The 16,281-nt window shown below is 39.7% G+C and overlaps 1 protein-coding gene and 1 long non-coding RNA gene across 10 annotated transcripts in view; one reads left to right on the forward strand and one right to left on the reverse strand.

Moving 5' to 3' along the window:
• Positions 1-16,281, forward strand: part of LOC106145332 (uncharacterized) — an 84,992-nt gene that overhangs the window by 32,227 nt on the left and 36,484 nt on the right. The window lies entirely within an intron of this gene.
• The window catches only part of Rhbdl2 (rhomboid like 2), a 45,739-nt gene that overhangs the window by 15,032 nt on the left and 14,426 nt on the right, over positions 1-16,281 (reverse strand). For all 3 annotated transcript variants that reach the window (XM_078025952.1, XM_078025950.1, XM_078025951.1), the window contains exons 2-5: positions 14,247-14,323; positions 12,366-12,626; positions 7,832-7,980; positions 3,951-4,063 (exon numbers count right to left, since the gene is read on the reverse strand). In XM_078025952.1, the coding sequence (XP_077882078.1) occupies positions 3,951-4,063; positions 7,832-7,980; positions 12,366-12,605 (502 nt within the window). In that variant the 5' untranslated portion in view covers positions 12,606-12,626; positions 14,247-14,323. The remainder of the gene's footprint in view (positions 1-3,950; positions 4,064-7,831; positions 7,981-12,365; positions 12,627-14,246; positions 14,324-16,281) is intronic.

Consider the following 16,281-nt stretch of genomic DNA (forward strand, 5'->3'; position numbering starts at 1 on the left):
TCAGCAGCAAAATCACATAATAACAAAACAATTTCCAACTTTCAAAATGCCTTTTGCATAGCATGAGTATTTTTAGAAAAGTAGTTATTTTCTCACCCCTTTGAGGGGAAAAATGTAATCATGTCCTCAAAGGGACATATTGCATATTTGTTTTCCTAACATCTGTTAAGTAGCATGCTACTAAAAAATAAAAATAAAAAAAAATTTTATTATCACAGAAAAAGTCAGCAAATTGGACATCCATCTTTTTTGTAAAAGAAAAACAAATAAACTAATCTAAGTAATTTACCATTAAATAATCAATGAATCTCTGGGAAATAATAAAAGATCCTTTCAACAACTCCTTACACAGGATGTCCTTTACTCCTTAGGAAGATTACCCTACTTATTTAACCAGGCCCACACAGACTGCAATAAATCCTGCAACATGAAGGACAGCAAGTCAGGTACAGCTTTCTGTCACTGTGTGCTGTGGAACTCCCACCTTACACCCAGGAAACTGCATGTCCTCTTACAACACATAAAGACAGTGGGGCCCATCTCAACCTGTGCAGTACATACTAGCTATACTCAATTTCTTGCTCATTTTTTAGAAATAAATATATTGGTAACCCAATGCCTGCACATGCCTGTGATCCCAGTACTCAAGAGGCTGGGATGGAGTCCAGGAGTTTGAGGCCACCTGGGCAACCAAACGAGACACTTGTAAGAAAAAGAAAGAAAGAAATTCATTGGTAAAGGGCATCTATAGAAAGCCTGCAGCTAACAGCTAACTTTCTACTTAGTAGTAAAAGACTCATTGCTTTCTGTAGATGAGCAAGAACAAGTCAAGGATATCTGTTCTCCCCACTCTCACTGAACATAGTGGTGGAGGTGCTGGCTACCATACAAGGCATAAAAAGACAAGCCATGCTGGGGCTGGGGCTGGGGCTGGAGCTCAGTGATAGAGCACTGTCTACCACATGTGAGGCCCTGGGTTTGATCCTCAGCACCACATAAAAATAAAGGCATTGTGTTGTGTCTATCTACACCTAAAAAATAAATATTAAAAAAAAAGCCATGCAGATTGAAAAGCAAAGAATAAAACTGTCACTATTCATGATGAGTCACAGACATGGAAAATCCCAAGGAATCTAAAAAAAAAAAGAAAAAAAAACTAAACTCTAGAACTAATAAGAAAGTCACAGATATAAGATAAGCATATAAAAAATAGTTGTATTGCTCTATGCCAGCAATGAACACACAGACACTGATTAAAAACATAGTAGCATCCAGGAGATCTAAATAAGAGACATGCTGTGCTCATGGATTGAAAGACAACACAGTAAAGATTTTGGTTCTCCCCCAAATTAATGTACAGGTTTAATGAGCTCCTATCAAAATCCCAGAAAGAATTTTCAAAGTTATACACAGGATTGTTGTAAAAATTATATGGAAAGATAAAGGAACTACAACAGCAAAAATATTTTTTAAATGAAAACTAAAATAGGAATCATTCTTATTGAATTCAAGAGTTATTCTATAGCTATAGTAACCAATGCTATATAGTATCAGTTGAGAGACACACAGATCAATGGAATAAAAAGAAGCCAGAGTAGCCCCTATACAACTACAGGCAAATGATTTTTGACAAAAGTGCAGAAGCAGTTCAGTAAAGGAAGAACAGTTCTTTTAACAAATTGTTCTGGCATAGTTGGATATTCATAGGTCAAAGAAATAAACACAACCTCAATCGGAACCTTATACATCATAGAAAAATTAACCAAATCACAACTGATCACATATTTAAATGTAAGGCAAAAAACTATAACTTTTAAGAAGAAAATGTAGGGAAAAAATCTTCAGAACTAGGACTCAGTAAATTGAGTGTTTAAGGCGAACCCCAAGAACTTAATTCGTAAAAAGAAAACTGGAAAAAACTTGATTGGGCCAGGGATGTAGCTCAGTGGTAGAGTGCTTACCCCGAAAGTGTGAGGCCCTGCATTCAATCCCTAGTGCTGGCAGAGGGAGGGAGGACAACCTTGATTGACTTCATCAAAAATTTAAAAATTCATGCTGTGTGAGAGACCATGTTAAGATAATGGAAGTCAAGCTATAGATTGGGAGAAAATACTTATAAACTATATTTTTAAAGAAAAACTAGTATCCAGAATATAGAAATTCAATAGTTAAAAAATTTCAATTAGAAAATGGGCAAAAAATATTAACAGACATGTCACTGAAGGTGATGGACAGATGGCAAATAAACACATAAGAAGATGTTCAGCATCATTAGCCATTAGATAAATTAGGATCACGATAAGATATCATTGCCCTCTTCTCAGAAAAAGTAAAAAAAAAAATAATAATAATAACAATAACAACAAATCTTAATGCTATTGAGAATATGGAGAAATGGAATCACTTGTCCTTTACTAGGAGGAATATAAAAAGGTAGATATTCTGGAAAACTTTCTGGAATTTTTGTTTAAAAATAAAACATGCTACCATCATATGTATGATCCAGCAGGTGTGCTCTTTGACATTTATTGTAGTCTAATGAAATCTTATGTTCATAAAACCCTGAATTTAAGATTCATAAGAATATGTACATAAATGTTTGTAGCAGCATTATTCACAAATAGCCCAAAACTCTAAACAACCCAGATGCCCTTCAGTGAGCAAATCATTCAACAAGTAGTTGTACATCCATACTATGGAGTCCTATTCAGCAATATAAAGGAATTAATTATCGATACATGAAACAACCTAAAGGAATACAATCCTAGAGGAAAGCCAATCCCAAACTAGATTATTTCATTTAATAATGACAAAATTATGGAAATGGAGAACAGATTAGTGACTGCCCATGATATAGGAGTGTGGTAGGCTGACAGGGATGAACCCAGAGCTATAAAAGGCATGATGATGAATCATTGGGGTGCTGGGATTGTTTTGGAACTTGACTAAACCCATATGAGTGTCCTGGTCATGATACTGTACTAAGGTTTTGCAAGATGTTACCATTAAATTTCGACAGATTTTTAAACAGTCTATCTTGCAACCTTCGTTAAAGGGTACATGGGATCATTAGGCAATATTTCTTAACCTCTGCTGGTATGTCTACAATTATCTAAAATTAAATTTTTAATATTTCAAAATGTTTATATAAATGAACTGACAGGAGTTCTAATATATTCTTCTCACACCATAATTAATCAACTTAGGCACAATTTTAGAAATTACTGCCATATTCTACTAGTTCCTCCTCAGTCTTTGTGTCCCTTTGTGTGTGTGATGATGTGTGGGGATCAAACCCATGATCTTGCACATGTTAGGCACACACTGTACCACTGAGCTACATCCCTAGCCCAACATTATCTTTCCAAAATGCAAACCTAATCATATTACTTCTAAAAATCATTAGCCTGACACTTAAGAGTCTTCATGACCTGGCTTTAGGCCTTTACCCAATATAAGCATCCTATACACCAAAATGCTTGCAGTTTCCAACTATGTGAGATTCCTGAATAAAGGCACCAGGACTTCTTTTTCATGTGTTCATATTATCTCTAATATCTCATCTCCAATTAAATTATCTCTAATGCTTAGTGTGTCCCTAACATATATTAGGAGCACAATAAACTTTGACTTAAATAAAAACTATAGCCATGCATGGTGGTACACATCTATGCTCCCAGCCTCTCAGGAGGTTAAGGCAGGAGGATCACAAGTTTAAGTCTAGCTGGGCAACTTCCAGACCCTTTCTCAAAATGAAATTTATGAAAAGGCTGGGAATGTAGCTCAGTGGTAAAACTACATGAGCAAGGCCCTGGGTTCAATCCCTAGTACTACAAAACAAGAAAAGTAAGGCATAAAAGAAAAAGGAAATCCACTATAAATATCTATTATTTTTTCTTTTAATCCTAAGAACCCAGAATTGTTGATTCTGCTACTTTCAGAACACCGACCTGCAATCACTCCTGCCAGGTATACCAGCCCCACTCGGAGGCCTTTGTGGACCATTTCCAAGGGAATTCCCAAAACCAGCTGCATAAGAAGATTCCCCACAATGTGCTGAACTCTGCAAAGACAAACACAGTTGTCAAATATTAAAGCAGTTATTTCTTTAGTAGGCTCTGAGATGTTGTTTCTAGTTAAGGACTTGGACTTCTAGAATTCCGTTTTCTAATTTTTTTAGCAGGCAAGTTTTTTTTTTTTTTTAATAAAACCTTGCAAGGCACTTCAATATGTAAAACAGATACAACAACATTTTAAAAGTATAAATGTATTCTATAAGTCCATTTTATAACAATTATAACAGGAAACATCAGAGAGGCAGGCTTAAGGAACATAAACTTGAAAATAGGGGTTTGGATGACAACTACAATCATGGCAGTCTCAACATCTGATTTTGTTTCCATTGTAGTTTTAAAAAAAATCCTGACTCACTCACACTGAATTTAAATTTCGACAGATTTTTAAACAGTCTATCTTGCAACCTCGGGATATTTAATAAAACAGAAAAAGCAAGAGAAATTTCACTGCTGTTTCTACATTTAAAAAGTACCTTTGAGACTTGCTAAAGTAATTCCCACATACTACAACTTGGCATATAACACATTTGAATGTGAGTGTTTTTTATTATAGTCTTTAAATATGTTTATATATATATATATATGTGTGTGTGTGTGTGTGTGTGTGTGTGTATACACATATGTATACACACACATATGGGAATATATTTATACACACATACACACACAACACACACACACACACACACACACACACACAGAGGGTTTTTTCAATGCTGGGAATTGAACCCAGGCCTTACACATGGTAGGCAAGTGCTCTATCACTGAGCTACGTCTTCAGGCCAGTAAAAATATTTTTAAACAAAGTTTTTATTATCTTGCTTATTGAACCCACAAAGCATCTCTGGAGAATCTGAACATAATTTGAAAAATTCCCACATTAAAGTAACTCTTAATTTAGTTGCTATGCAGCACAGTGTTTTTGTTTGTTTGTTTGTTTTTTAAGGAGATTTCAGATTGTACCAAAAGTTCCAAAACAAAATAGATGCATCAATCTTCCACAGTGCAGCAGTTCTCATGTTAGTTTTAAAGATTCATCATGTACTTTACAGATATCCAACAGGTCACTGAAGAGGTTCTCTGGATACATCCTGCAGAATGGATTATTTACTTTTTTGGTGCCTGTGCTCCCAGCTATAACTATGAGTGCCCAAGACATCTTCAAAGACATACGAGAGCCAGGCATGGTGGCTCACACCTGTAATCCCAGAAGCTCAGGAGGCTGAGACAGGAGGGTCACAAGTTCAAAGCCAGCCTCAACAACGGCAAGGTGCTAAGCAACTCAGTGAAACCCTGTCTCTAAATAAAATGCAAAATAGGGCTGGGGATGTGGCTCAGTGGTTGAGTGCCCCTGAGTTAAACTGCAGTGTACACACACACACACAAAAAAAAAAAAACCATACAAGAGTTATGTGTCATTCAGCACAGAATAGTCTAGCAAGGACAGTTATACTATTGTTCTGGATACCTCAAGCATAAAGGAGATTAGAAATATCTGCTCCTGAATTTAAATGAGAAGTTCAAATAAAGCCATCCTGTCCTCTGAGAACCCTTTGAGGACAAGGTGACCAATATCATAAAAACTCCAAACCCCATACAAACTTTCTGCTGCTCAACAGTAAGACTAAAAGTGGCATTAAAATTACAATGTGTCATCTACCTTAAATGGAATTACTAATTTTTTTCACCCAAATTTTTCCTACTTTCATGTTCCAATTTCAATCTGTCATCCCGAGAAGCCATCCCCACCCTGTTCTTTCCCTCTCTCTGTTTATCTTACACTATAAGGATTCCAGCATCCATTTCTCTTCTCCCTACCCAGCTTCCTCCAGTCAGGCTACAAGATCTAATGCTGACTTTCCCAATCTCTCTTAGCTAGGAGTTGCCAGGTCCAGTCACATAGTTCTGAGCAGTGAGCAAGTAAGAGCACTGTTAAGAGAGCTCCGTCTTGACTAAAGGGCTGGATTCGCCTGTACCTGGTGTCCCCCTTCCCCTTCTTTTGGCGTTGAATGCAGAATTGTAACAGCCAACCTGAAAGCAAAAAAGGCCAAAAGAATAGCAGAGACACCAACACAGAACCTAGAGCCTTGGATTCAATAAGCTGATGAACCAATCACCTACCTTGTACTTTTCATATTAGAAAAATATTAGCCTCTTGACCTGAGCTGTAGGTCAGTGGTAGAGCACTTTCTTAGCATGCTTAAGGCCCTGGGTTTAACCCCCAGCACCATATAACCCCCACACACAACCCCAAAAAAGGTCTATTTGTTAATTCACATCCCAAAGCATCTCTTATACAACCCCATATGTGACATGTTATACACAGACATGCAAATTCTTTCTGAGTGTCTTACTATATATATATCAGACACTGTGAAAATTGTAGCAGTGTCTCATTTAATCACAACCACCTTAAGAGGTGGTACTAAAATCCCATTTTAAAGAAGTAGCTACTGGGGCTGGGGTTGTGGCTCAGTGGTAGAGCGCTTGCCTAGCACGAGCGAGGCCCTGGGTTCGATCCTCAGCACCACATGAAAATAAATAAATAAAGTTATTGTGTCCTACTACAAAAAAAAAATATTTTTTTTTAAAAAAAGAAGTAGCTACTGTACTATATTGCCAACATTACTATTGGTTTATTCTTCTTATAATTTTAATGTCCTTGAGAGCAGAAGCTACATTTGCTTAGAAAAGATTTGTAAAATGGAAAATGAAAGTATGGAAGTATGGACAGAAACTCAGCAATTGGGGATTTTTATACCTGACTCATCAAACCTCTGTGTCCTGTAATAGTTGTTGTTTTAGCCACTGACCAAAAGAGTCATCTTTTACACCACAGCTGGGTAGGCCACATAGACAGGATTGGCCTCACTGGACACCATAGGAGTCCACCAAAGAGGTGGGTCTGGCAGCAGGCTGCTGACGGACTTCAGCGCGTATGGGAGATGGTGGATGCTGAGGACATGAAAGACTATCTGCTTTTAGGAAATGATACAACTAAAATGCAGCACCGCACTTCCTATTGCCTGTAACATATCAAATGCAAAACAGTATTTCACACTGATGAAAATGAATTAATTTTTTTAAAGAGTGTGGTGTAGGATTATTGGGGGGGGGGATGCTGATGGTCATTTGGTTCTACCATTACATAACCTAAATTAGAAAACATTTAACAACATCCATCAACTAGGGAGACCTATGTCTGATTTGATAATTATTTGGCATCTGCTCATTAAAATTCCTATATCAAAACAAACATTAGATAGTTACAATGCAATGTAAAGTAGTTTATATTGTTAGCACTTGTCGGGTAAGGTCTCTTTCTGAATCAGCTGTGGGATGTGCAGCAAGTGATTACATCTTCAGACATAAGAATGGGAGAAATAATCACCTCCTAGGCTGCTGTGAGGCTCAAATAAGAAAATGGACATGGAAGTACCTTATTTATGATAATAAAGCTCTAAACACAAGTTAGGGGTGACAGGGGGCAGGGTGACACACACCTGTAATTCCAGCTACACAGAAGGATAAAGCAGGAGGATCACAGGTTCAAGGCCAACCTGAGCAATTTAATGAGTCCCTGTCCCAAAATCTAAAAAGGGGGGGGGGGTATAGCTCAGGGCTAAAGTGCTAGCCTAGCAGGTGTGGGGCCCTGGGCTCAATTCCCAGTAACACACACACACAGTGAGAAGTGACAATTTCTTACATTACTTATAATCACCTCTGACACCAATGACTTAACTGTCACTCCTTACCCCGCATGGACCAGCATGTAGGAGATAAACCTCCAGGCTTCCTCTCTCTTCTCAGGACTGTAGGTTAAGGGACTCTCCAGGATGCCTGTGTCCAAGGTGATCCACTGTTTTTGAGGCTTCCACACAGCATAGTAAATAAACACTGCCAGCTGACAGGGAGGGGCAGACATGAATGTTAATCACACCATTGCCAGAGAGTGCCCCATTAAGCCTACAGGCAGTAACTATGTTTAAATCATCAGATCTGAGTGGGCTCAGAAGATGACAGCAATTACTTGCCGCAGTCTGGCTGGGCACAAAATCACAAGCCACTCAAGCAGGAACAAACTTTATTTTTGAAACAGCCTCCAATGCCTGGTACGCGCCCGGGGAAGATTGCCGATACACACACACACACACACACACACACACACACACACACACAGGAAGTTCCTCCCCCAGAATTCCCTCCTACTGCACTTCTCCAACCAATGGGAACTCTCCAGGAGTCCCTAGCAGGCCAAGGTGAACAGCAGGAGTCCAATATCCATGTGAATGCAAATCTTAACATAATCATATCATCTCAATGGCTAGCTGACGTCACCTTTCAACCAAAAATGCCATGCATCATATTACTTGGCTGTGGCTCTTAGCATCTCCCCCCTTCTGTTTAATTAAGCAACAAGCAATGTGGCTAGGGACCGTGCCTGTTAGGTTTGTCCAATTCAACATATGGTTCTTACCCGTCATCGGAAAACTGACCTCTAGGCGTCAGCCTCCTGTCTTAGGTTGATACCACTGCAATTGGATCATACCCGTCACTGACTACCGGTCCAGCATATAGCCATACTTGTGGATAGGCCTATGCATCAGTGGGGGGGTAAGGTTCTTTGCCTCACCTCTGTTGGCCCCCAAATTTGGCCTTGGTGCCGGTGGGGGGGTGAGGTTCTTTGCCTCACCTCTGTTGGCCCCCAAAATTAGACCATCACTAGTAGAAGGGAGGAAGATACAGAAATGCCACAACACCAAGTCAATTGACGGCTCTTTAGGAAAAATTGCAACACTGGTGACACATCAGCAAAGATACGCCAGCACTACCATAATTCGCTGCATCAACAGATAGAGCACAATGCATACAAGTGATACATAGTCCAGGCAAGTTTTGTAAGCAGTTCAAAGCGGAGGAATCTATCAATATGTCCATTTCCTCCCAAAATAAATCGACTCAGTGATTGAGCATTACTTGTTGAGTTATTATTCATTGATGCATCAGTTTACACAGTTTGTTGTGATAACTATCGAAGAAACTGTAGTTTGGTTTCATCTTGTCTTCACCGGCACTGGGATGAAGATAGGAATTCTGACAATGATGCTAAAAAAAATTATGTAACATTCCAACAGGTACTAAGAAAACAATTTTTTGAACAATTGTTTCCCAATCATCCCCCACTGTGGTCAACTCCTTCCTCCCATGGTCAGGGGCTGCACTAGACCAGCTGTTATCAAGAATCCCATTTTCCTGCCTTTGACCCCCTGCTATCTAGTACTAGGTTCTCTTCCATCCCCTTAAATACCCGCTGCCCTCACATTCCCACCCCAACTATTTGACCCTTCATTTACAATTAATATAAAAGTAAGTCAGTGCTGGCTTCCAGGAATGCAGTAAGGAAAGGGAAAAGTAGTTAACTCCACAATGGCAAAATCTAGAAAACACTGCCTCCACCAAATGGTGAAAAATAATGTATGGGGCTGGGGATGTGGCTCAAGCGGTAGGGCGCTCGCCTGGCATGCGTGTGGCCCAGGTTCGATCCTCAGCACCACATACCAACAAAGATGTTGTGTCCGCCAATAACTAAAATGAAATAAATATTTAAAAAATTCCCTCTCCCCCCTCCCCCCCCCCTCTCTCTCTCTCTCTCTCTCTCTCTCTCTCTCTCTCTATATATATATATATATATATATATATATATATCTCCTCTCTCTTTAAAAAAAAAAAAAAAGAAAGAAAAGTAATGTCCCTGTAACATTATGTGATATCCCCTACTCCCTGATGTAATGGGAAGAGAAGGGCATTTCACCTTTGTGGTATTCTCCCCACAAACCATAACTCTAGTCTAATTATGAGAAAAACATCAAACAAACCCAGGGTGGGGGACATTGTACCCCAGTACACCCCAAGACTGCCAAGCTCATGGAAAAATAATAGAAACCGTCAGGGATCAAGAAGGCTGGGGAGATGTGACTACTAAATGCAATTTGATTCCCTGGTTTGGAGGGCACTAAGAACACAAAAAAGAAGACATTAATGGGAGAAGTGGTAAAATCCAAATAAAGTCGGGGAGTTTTATTATGGGTTAGACATCTCTACACCTTTTTTCTTTGCGTTACTGGAGATGGAACCCGGGGTCCTGTGCATGCTAAGAAACTGCTCTATCACTGAGCTGCAACCCCAGCCTAGGTTAAGCATCTCTGATCTGAGAATCTGATTGTTCCAGAATCTGAAACTTTTTGAGCACCAACATGACACTTGTAAAGTTTTGGATCAGCCAGGCGCAGTAGAACACGCCTATGATCCCAGCAACTCAGGAGACTGAGGCAGGAGGATTGCAAATTCAAAGCCAACCTCAGCAAATCAGAGGGTCCTAAGCAATTTAGCAGGATCTGTCTCAAAATAAAAAAAGATGAGGATGTGGCTCATGGTTAAGTACTGCTGGGTTCAGGGTTCAGTCACCAGTACCAAAAAATAAAATAAAATAGGACCTTAGCATTTTGTATTTTAGATTTTTCAGATTAGATCTACTCAACCTGGAAATTCTATGCAAATATTCCAAAATCAGAAAAACTAAAATCTAGAATATTTCTGATTCCCAGCATTTTAGAAAGGGGATACTCAACCTGTACTACACCAAACATCAGCTTCTTAGTTTTCATAAATGTACTATGTAACATTCTATGGAATGTTAGTACATTTAACAAAGGGAGAAATTCAGTGAGTATAGGGGAACTCACTGTTCTACTTTTGTACCTTTTCTATAAAGCTAAAATTATTACAAAATAAAAAGTTTACTTAAGGCCTGGGCATATAGCTCAGCAGTACAAGGCGGTGGGTTCCATCACCAGCACCACCAAACAACAACAAAAAAGTTCACTTAAAGTAATTTTAAAAGCAGATCTTTCTGTAAGTGTGAGAAATCCTAGCACCTGCCCCCTGACTTACTGCAGGAAGCTGCACACTCTAAGTAGCACTCACAGTCCAGCAGTCATATTTGTACCATGCATCCTTACCCCATTCTTCTCCAACCCTCCTGCCACCCACACACACAGCTGATGGGAACATGATCACACCAGAAAACCTGTAAGATGAAAGGATAACATGAAGGGAGAAACAGATAGAATCCACATCCACAGCCTAATAACTTCCCAGTCACAGGTTAAGTCTCACAATAAAACCCCATGAGAAAACAGAGAGCTACCTGCCTTCAACCAAAACCTTGACAAAGGGTCTCCTGGGAATTCTTACACATTCGTTTTTATCATTATAAGCCATAAGAAACTTGGCTCCCATGATAGCTAAATTTATGTGTCACCTTCCAAGGTGAATACAGTACACAGCTAGTTTTTCTAAAGCTGAGATTAACATTTAAATCAGTAGAGTAAAGCAGATTTTCCTCCATAATGCGGGTGAGCCTCACCCAATCAGTTATTTGAAGGCCTAAATATAAAAGACTGCCCACCATTAGGAAAAGGGAGTCCATGGGCTGGGGATATAGCTCAGTGGGTAGATGCTTGCCTCACATGCACAAGGCCCAGGGTTCAATCCCAGCACCAAAAAAAAAAAAAAAAAAAAAAGGAATTCACTCAGTAGACAGCCCTGGACTCAAACTGCAGCTATTCCCTGGGTCTCTAGCCAGCCAGCAGCTAGACTTCAAGATTTTAAACTTCCCAAGTCATCATAATCATTTGAGCTGATTTCTTAAAATAAATCTGTTTGTGTGTGTGTGTGTGTGTGTGTGTGTGTGTGTGTGTGTGTGTGTACATTCATTCATGCCCCATTGAGTCTGTTTTTCTGATTAACACCAATGGGAATTAAGAGAATTATGTCCCTGAAGTCACACCCCACATGCAGCTATGCTCTGCCGATTTCTTTGTGAGACCACAAAGATGAGAGGAGTTCTCAGGAAGAGCCTAGTTCTGCCCCAGTCACTAAGACTCAGGTGAGTTGTCCCATCCTTCTGAGCCCAGCACTCTTATAGATCCCAAAAGGACTGACCAGATCAAAAACTGAGCACACACCCCAAGCTGCCAGAGGAGACATCTTTAGAGGATCCCGCTGTTTTCCTCTGAAACTCAAGAAAATTGTTTGACCCATGAAACTGCCCCTTTGGTTGGAGGGATGAAGAGCACCAGAAGCCAGGAAAGGCAGCTCTACAGAAGGGCCCGGTTGGGGAGCATGCAGCACCAGTCCGGGCCTCCACTCCAGGGCCAGGTCTTAGCCCGCTGTGTTCCCATCTCCCCACTGGAGAGTGCACGGGCGCCCACCACCCACGGCGCTTACCTCGGCCAGGCTGACGGAGATGATGAACACTGGGGGCGGGAGGCAGTTAGCTCTCTCCAGGTAAGTTTTTCGGACTGGTTCCGGAAGCATCCACTTTGAGATGATCCTGTGGACCTTTCTACCCTTGGGGGGGTCTTTTCCTCCCCCATCCACCCAAGTTTTCTCTTCTTCCAGCTCTTTGTTCTCTCTCTCCATATTCAAATTCACACTCTCCATCTCCAAATCATGAGCAGCAGCCATTGTCTGGAGTCCTCCCTCCACCTGAAAGGGACAAGAACATCAGGTCACTAAAGGGGACCCTTTGGTCCTCAGGCTGTGGCTCTTTTCCTTGGTTCTCTGGTCCAAGAATTGGTTTCCCTCCTCTTTCCTGTGTATTGATAGGAGGCAGCTAAAGATGATCAAAATGGTCTAAAGCTCCCGAATTAAGTTTTCACTGTACTCTCTTGTACTTGTTTTGAAAAGCATGGAATCTAATCTCCCATGTGTTAGGAATGTAATAAATCTTGTGTGTTATTTTCCCAATAAGTAAATAAATAAATAAATATTTTTAAATAAAAAGATGAGCCATGGAGCCTGACAACTGGGTTTAAAACACAGTCCTACCATGTCACCTGTAAGGTTCCCTTAGGTAAATCACTTAAATTTTCCTAACCTCAAGTTAAATTTTTCTTAATCATGGTACAATACATGCACATAAATTATGCCATTTTAATTGTTTTAATGGCATTAGGTACATTTACAATGTTGTGTAACTATACCACTATCTAATTCTAAAGATTTTTTTTATCTCCCCACACAAAAACCCCATACCCTCCTCACCCAGCCCCTGGCAGCCACTAATCTGCTTCCTGTCTGGATGAATTTACCTATTCTGGATATTTTACATAAATGGAGTCATACTTATGTGGTCCTTTGTGTCTGACTTCTTTCACCTAGCATATTTTCAAGGTTTATCTATGTTGTCAGAATTTCCTTTCTCTTTGTGGATAATATTGCATTACATAGATTTGTATGCCACATTTTGTTTATCCATGCATCTGTTGATGGAAATTGAATTGTTTCCACCTTTTGCCCATTATGAATGAACTGCTGTGAGCATCCTTGTACATGTTTTTATTCGAATACCTGTCTTCAATTCTTCGGGACAGTTACCTACAAGTGGAATTACTGACACATATGGTAATTCTCTACCTAACTTACTGGGAAACCTCAGATTCCATTTTAACGTGGAGATGATAATAGTCACCCCCATAGCATTGTTGGAAGACTATTTGAGTTAATGCATGTAAAGCACTTGGAACGGTATCTGGCATATAGTAAACACTGCATAATTATTAGTTATTGGCAATGGAAGGGTGGGTGGATGGAATGGACAGAACTAAGCCTGGGGCCTGTTTTCAAAAGCAAGTTATTGGAAATCAGATCAAATTTAATTTATTTCCAAATGAATCTCATTAGGCAAGTGTCCAATTTACAGTAGGTTATATTCAACGACTCTAGGGAGGAAATGAATTCTTTTAATTTTCTTTTCTGCAGCAGTTTTTCTAAATAAAGAATTCATCCCTCCCTGGCATCTTCAACCCTCCCATGGGGTCAGACATTAAATCTGTAGACCTATAGCCACTTCATTGATTTTTCTTGAACATTGATAATTATTTCTAGTTTTTAACCCCTTTCTTATAGTTGAGAAAACTAGAGTGTGCATTTAAGATCAGCAATCTTTAACTGTAAATTTAAAACATTTAAGAAATAAGTTCAGGCTGGGAATGTGGCTTATTGATAGTACTTACCTAGCATTTGGTGAGTCCATGGATTTGATTCCCAGTACTGCAAAAAATAAGATAAAATAAAATACCCAGCAGGGTACATTGGCACACACACCTGTATTCCCAGCAACTCCAGAGGCGGAGGCAGGAGGATGGCAAGTTCAAGGCCAGTCTTGGCAACTTAGTGAGACCCTGTATCAAAATTTAAAAAAAAAAAATAATAATCAATGACTGGGGATGTAGGTCAGTGGTAGAGAGCCTCTGGAGTCAGTCTCAGTACCACCACCACCACCCTCCCCCCAAAAAAATAACAAATAAAATAATAAGCTTAATTGGGAAGTATTACATTGTGTGAATAAGCCATGTTATAAATTTAAATACTGTACATGATCACTTTATTAGGAAATAAAATTCCACATTGTTAACAATATAACTTTAAACTCATAAAAGAAGCTAGAAAAATAAAGATTACATTTTTCTCTAGATTTTTCTTTTACTTTAGACTTCAAGATTTCCAGAAATATTACGACTTCAGCTTAGCTTTTTACACATATAAATACCTAAACATATTTCCTGTGTTGAAAAGGTATCTGACTCACTGGAACCAGACAGAAGTTGTTGTGTGTCTGCTTTGTCCCTTGGCATGAGCAGTAAAGAGATCTGATATAAAGCCAGCTACTTGGAGCTACAGTGTCAGGCAAGCTCATGGGGAGTGATTTTGCAGCTTTGGCTTTTACTTTTCTTCAGTCAAGATCACACTCCAACTTCCCTACCTGGCTGTCCCTTTGTTCCTTGGGCACAGGGGCCTCTCCCTGATTCATCTTCTCCCTAACACCTGGGCCTTCGATGTTGCCAGGTGCTCCTCCTGACATTCCCCATCCCTCCCACTCCTGTTTCTCTCCTGTCCCACGCCTGAATTTCCCTGTATAGTTAACTATATTACTGATCAGATTGGCAACAATGCAAAAAGACTGATACTATCCCATACTTATGAGGCTGTTGGAAATGAGTGCAGGGTGTGAGGGACAAATTGACACAGCCTTTTGGAAGACAATTAGGCAGCCTATGTAATACATAAAAAGCATATACCTTTCAACTGAACAGCCAACTTCTAGAATACTACCCAGCAATGTGTCTGAGCAAGCACACAAAACTATATTCCAAGGATGTTCAGTGAAGAACTACTTATAGTAATGAAAATTTGTAAATGAGGGGAGGGGAGGGGAGATAGTAGAGGATAGGAAAGGCAGCAGAATACAACAGATACTAGTATGGCAGTATGTAAAAACGTGGATGTGTAATCGATGTGATTCTGCAATCTGTATACGGGGGAAAAATGGGGAGTTCATAACCCACTTGAATCAAATGTATGAAATATGATATGTCAAGAGCTATGTAATGTTTTGAACAACTAATAAAAAAATCCATATTCTAAAAAAAAAAAAAAGAAAAAGAAAATTCGTAAATGACATAAATGTACTTCAGTGAGGCTGTTGCATTTTCTAATTCTTAGGTAGCACCTCCTTACCCTGCACTGAAACCTGCTCACTAGGATATCTGTTCCTGGGTCCAAAGTTTCCCTCCCTAGGATCTCACAAAGCCAACTCTAATCTAAGGTCATTAATTTTGTTCTTGTTTGGGTGTGGCCTGCAGATGAACTCCATGAGCTCTCTAGGTCAAAGTGGGATATAATGCTGGTATAGTGAAAGCACACTATACCAGCATTATAGGAGGCCCAAGAGAATAGAACATGACTCTTAAAACAAGTGGCAATGATCACACACAGTATCGACTTACCAGGATATGAAAGCATCCACAGCTATCCAGTTATTTATTTGGTGACTCTTGGTCACGATGTCACTCATTAAATGGATATTTACTAACTGTGCTTTCTTACTAAGACTCTTTACCGTGGGCGTGATGTTAGGCGGCCCCTCCCACCTCTTATCTGAGCACGTTGCTCTGCCTGCTCTTTGTTGCAGGGCCACACACATGCAAATCAAAACTGGTTGGCACTGCTGTGAAATCTTCTCACCCTGCCAGTAGGAAAACTAGACTAGATTGTTAGAATGCCTCTAGTCTTCTGGCTTTAAAAAGGCCATATCCCTCCTGCACACCAAGAACCAAAACCCTTCCCTTCATGGTTGACA

The sequence above is a fragment of the Ictidomys tridecemlineatus genome, chromosome 11, assembly GCF_052094955.1.
Source record: "Ictidomys tridecemlineatus isolate mIctTri1 chromosome 11, mIctTri1.hap1, whole genome shotgun sequence".
NCBI lineage: Eukaryota > Metazoa > Chordata > Mammalia > Rodentia > Sciuridae > Ictidomys > Ictidomys tridecemlineatus.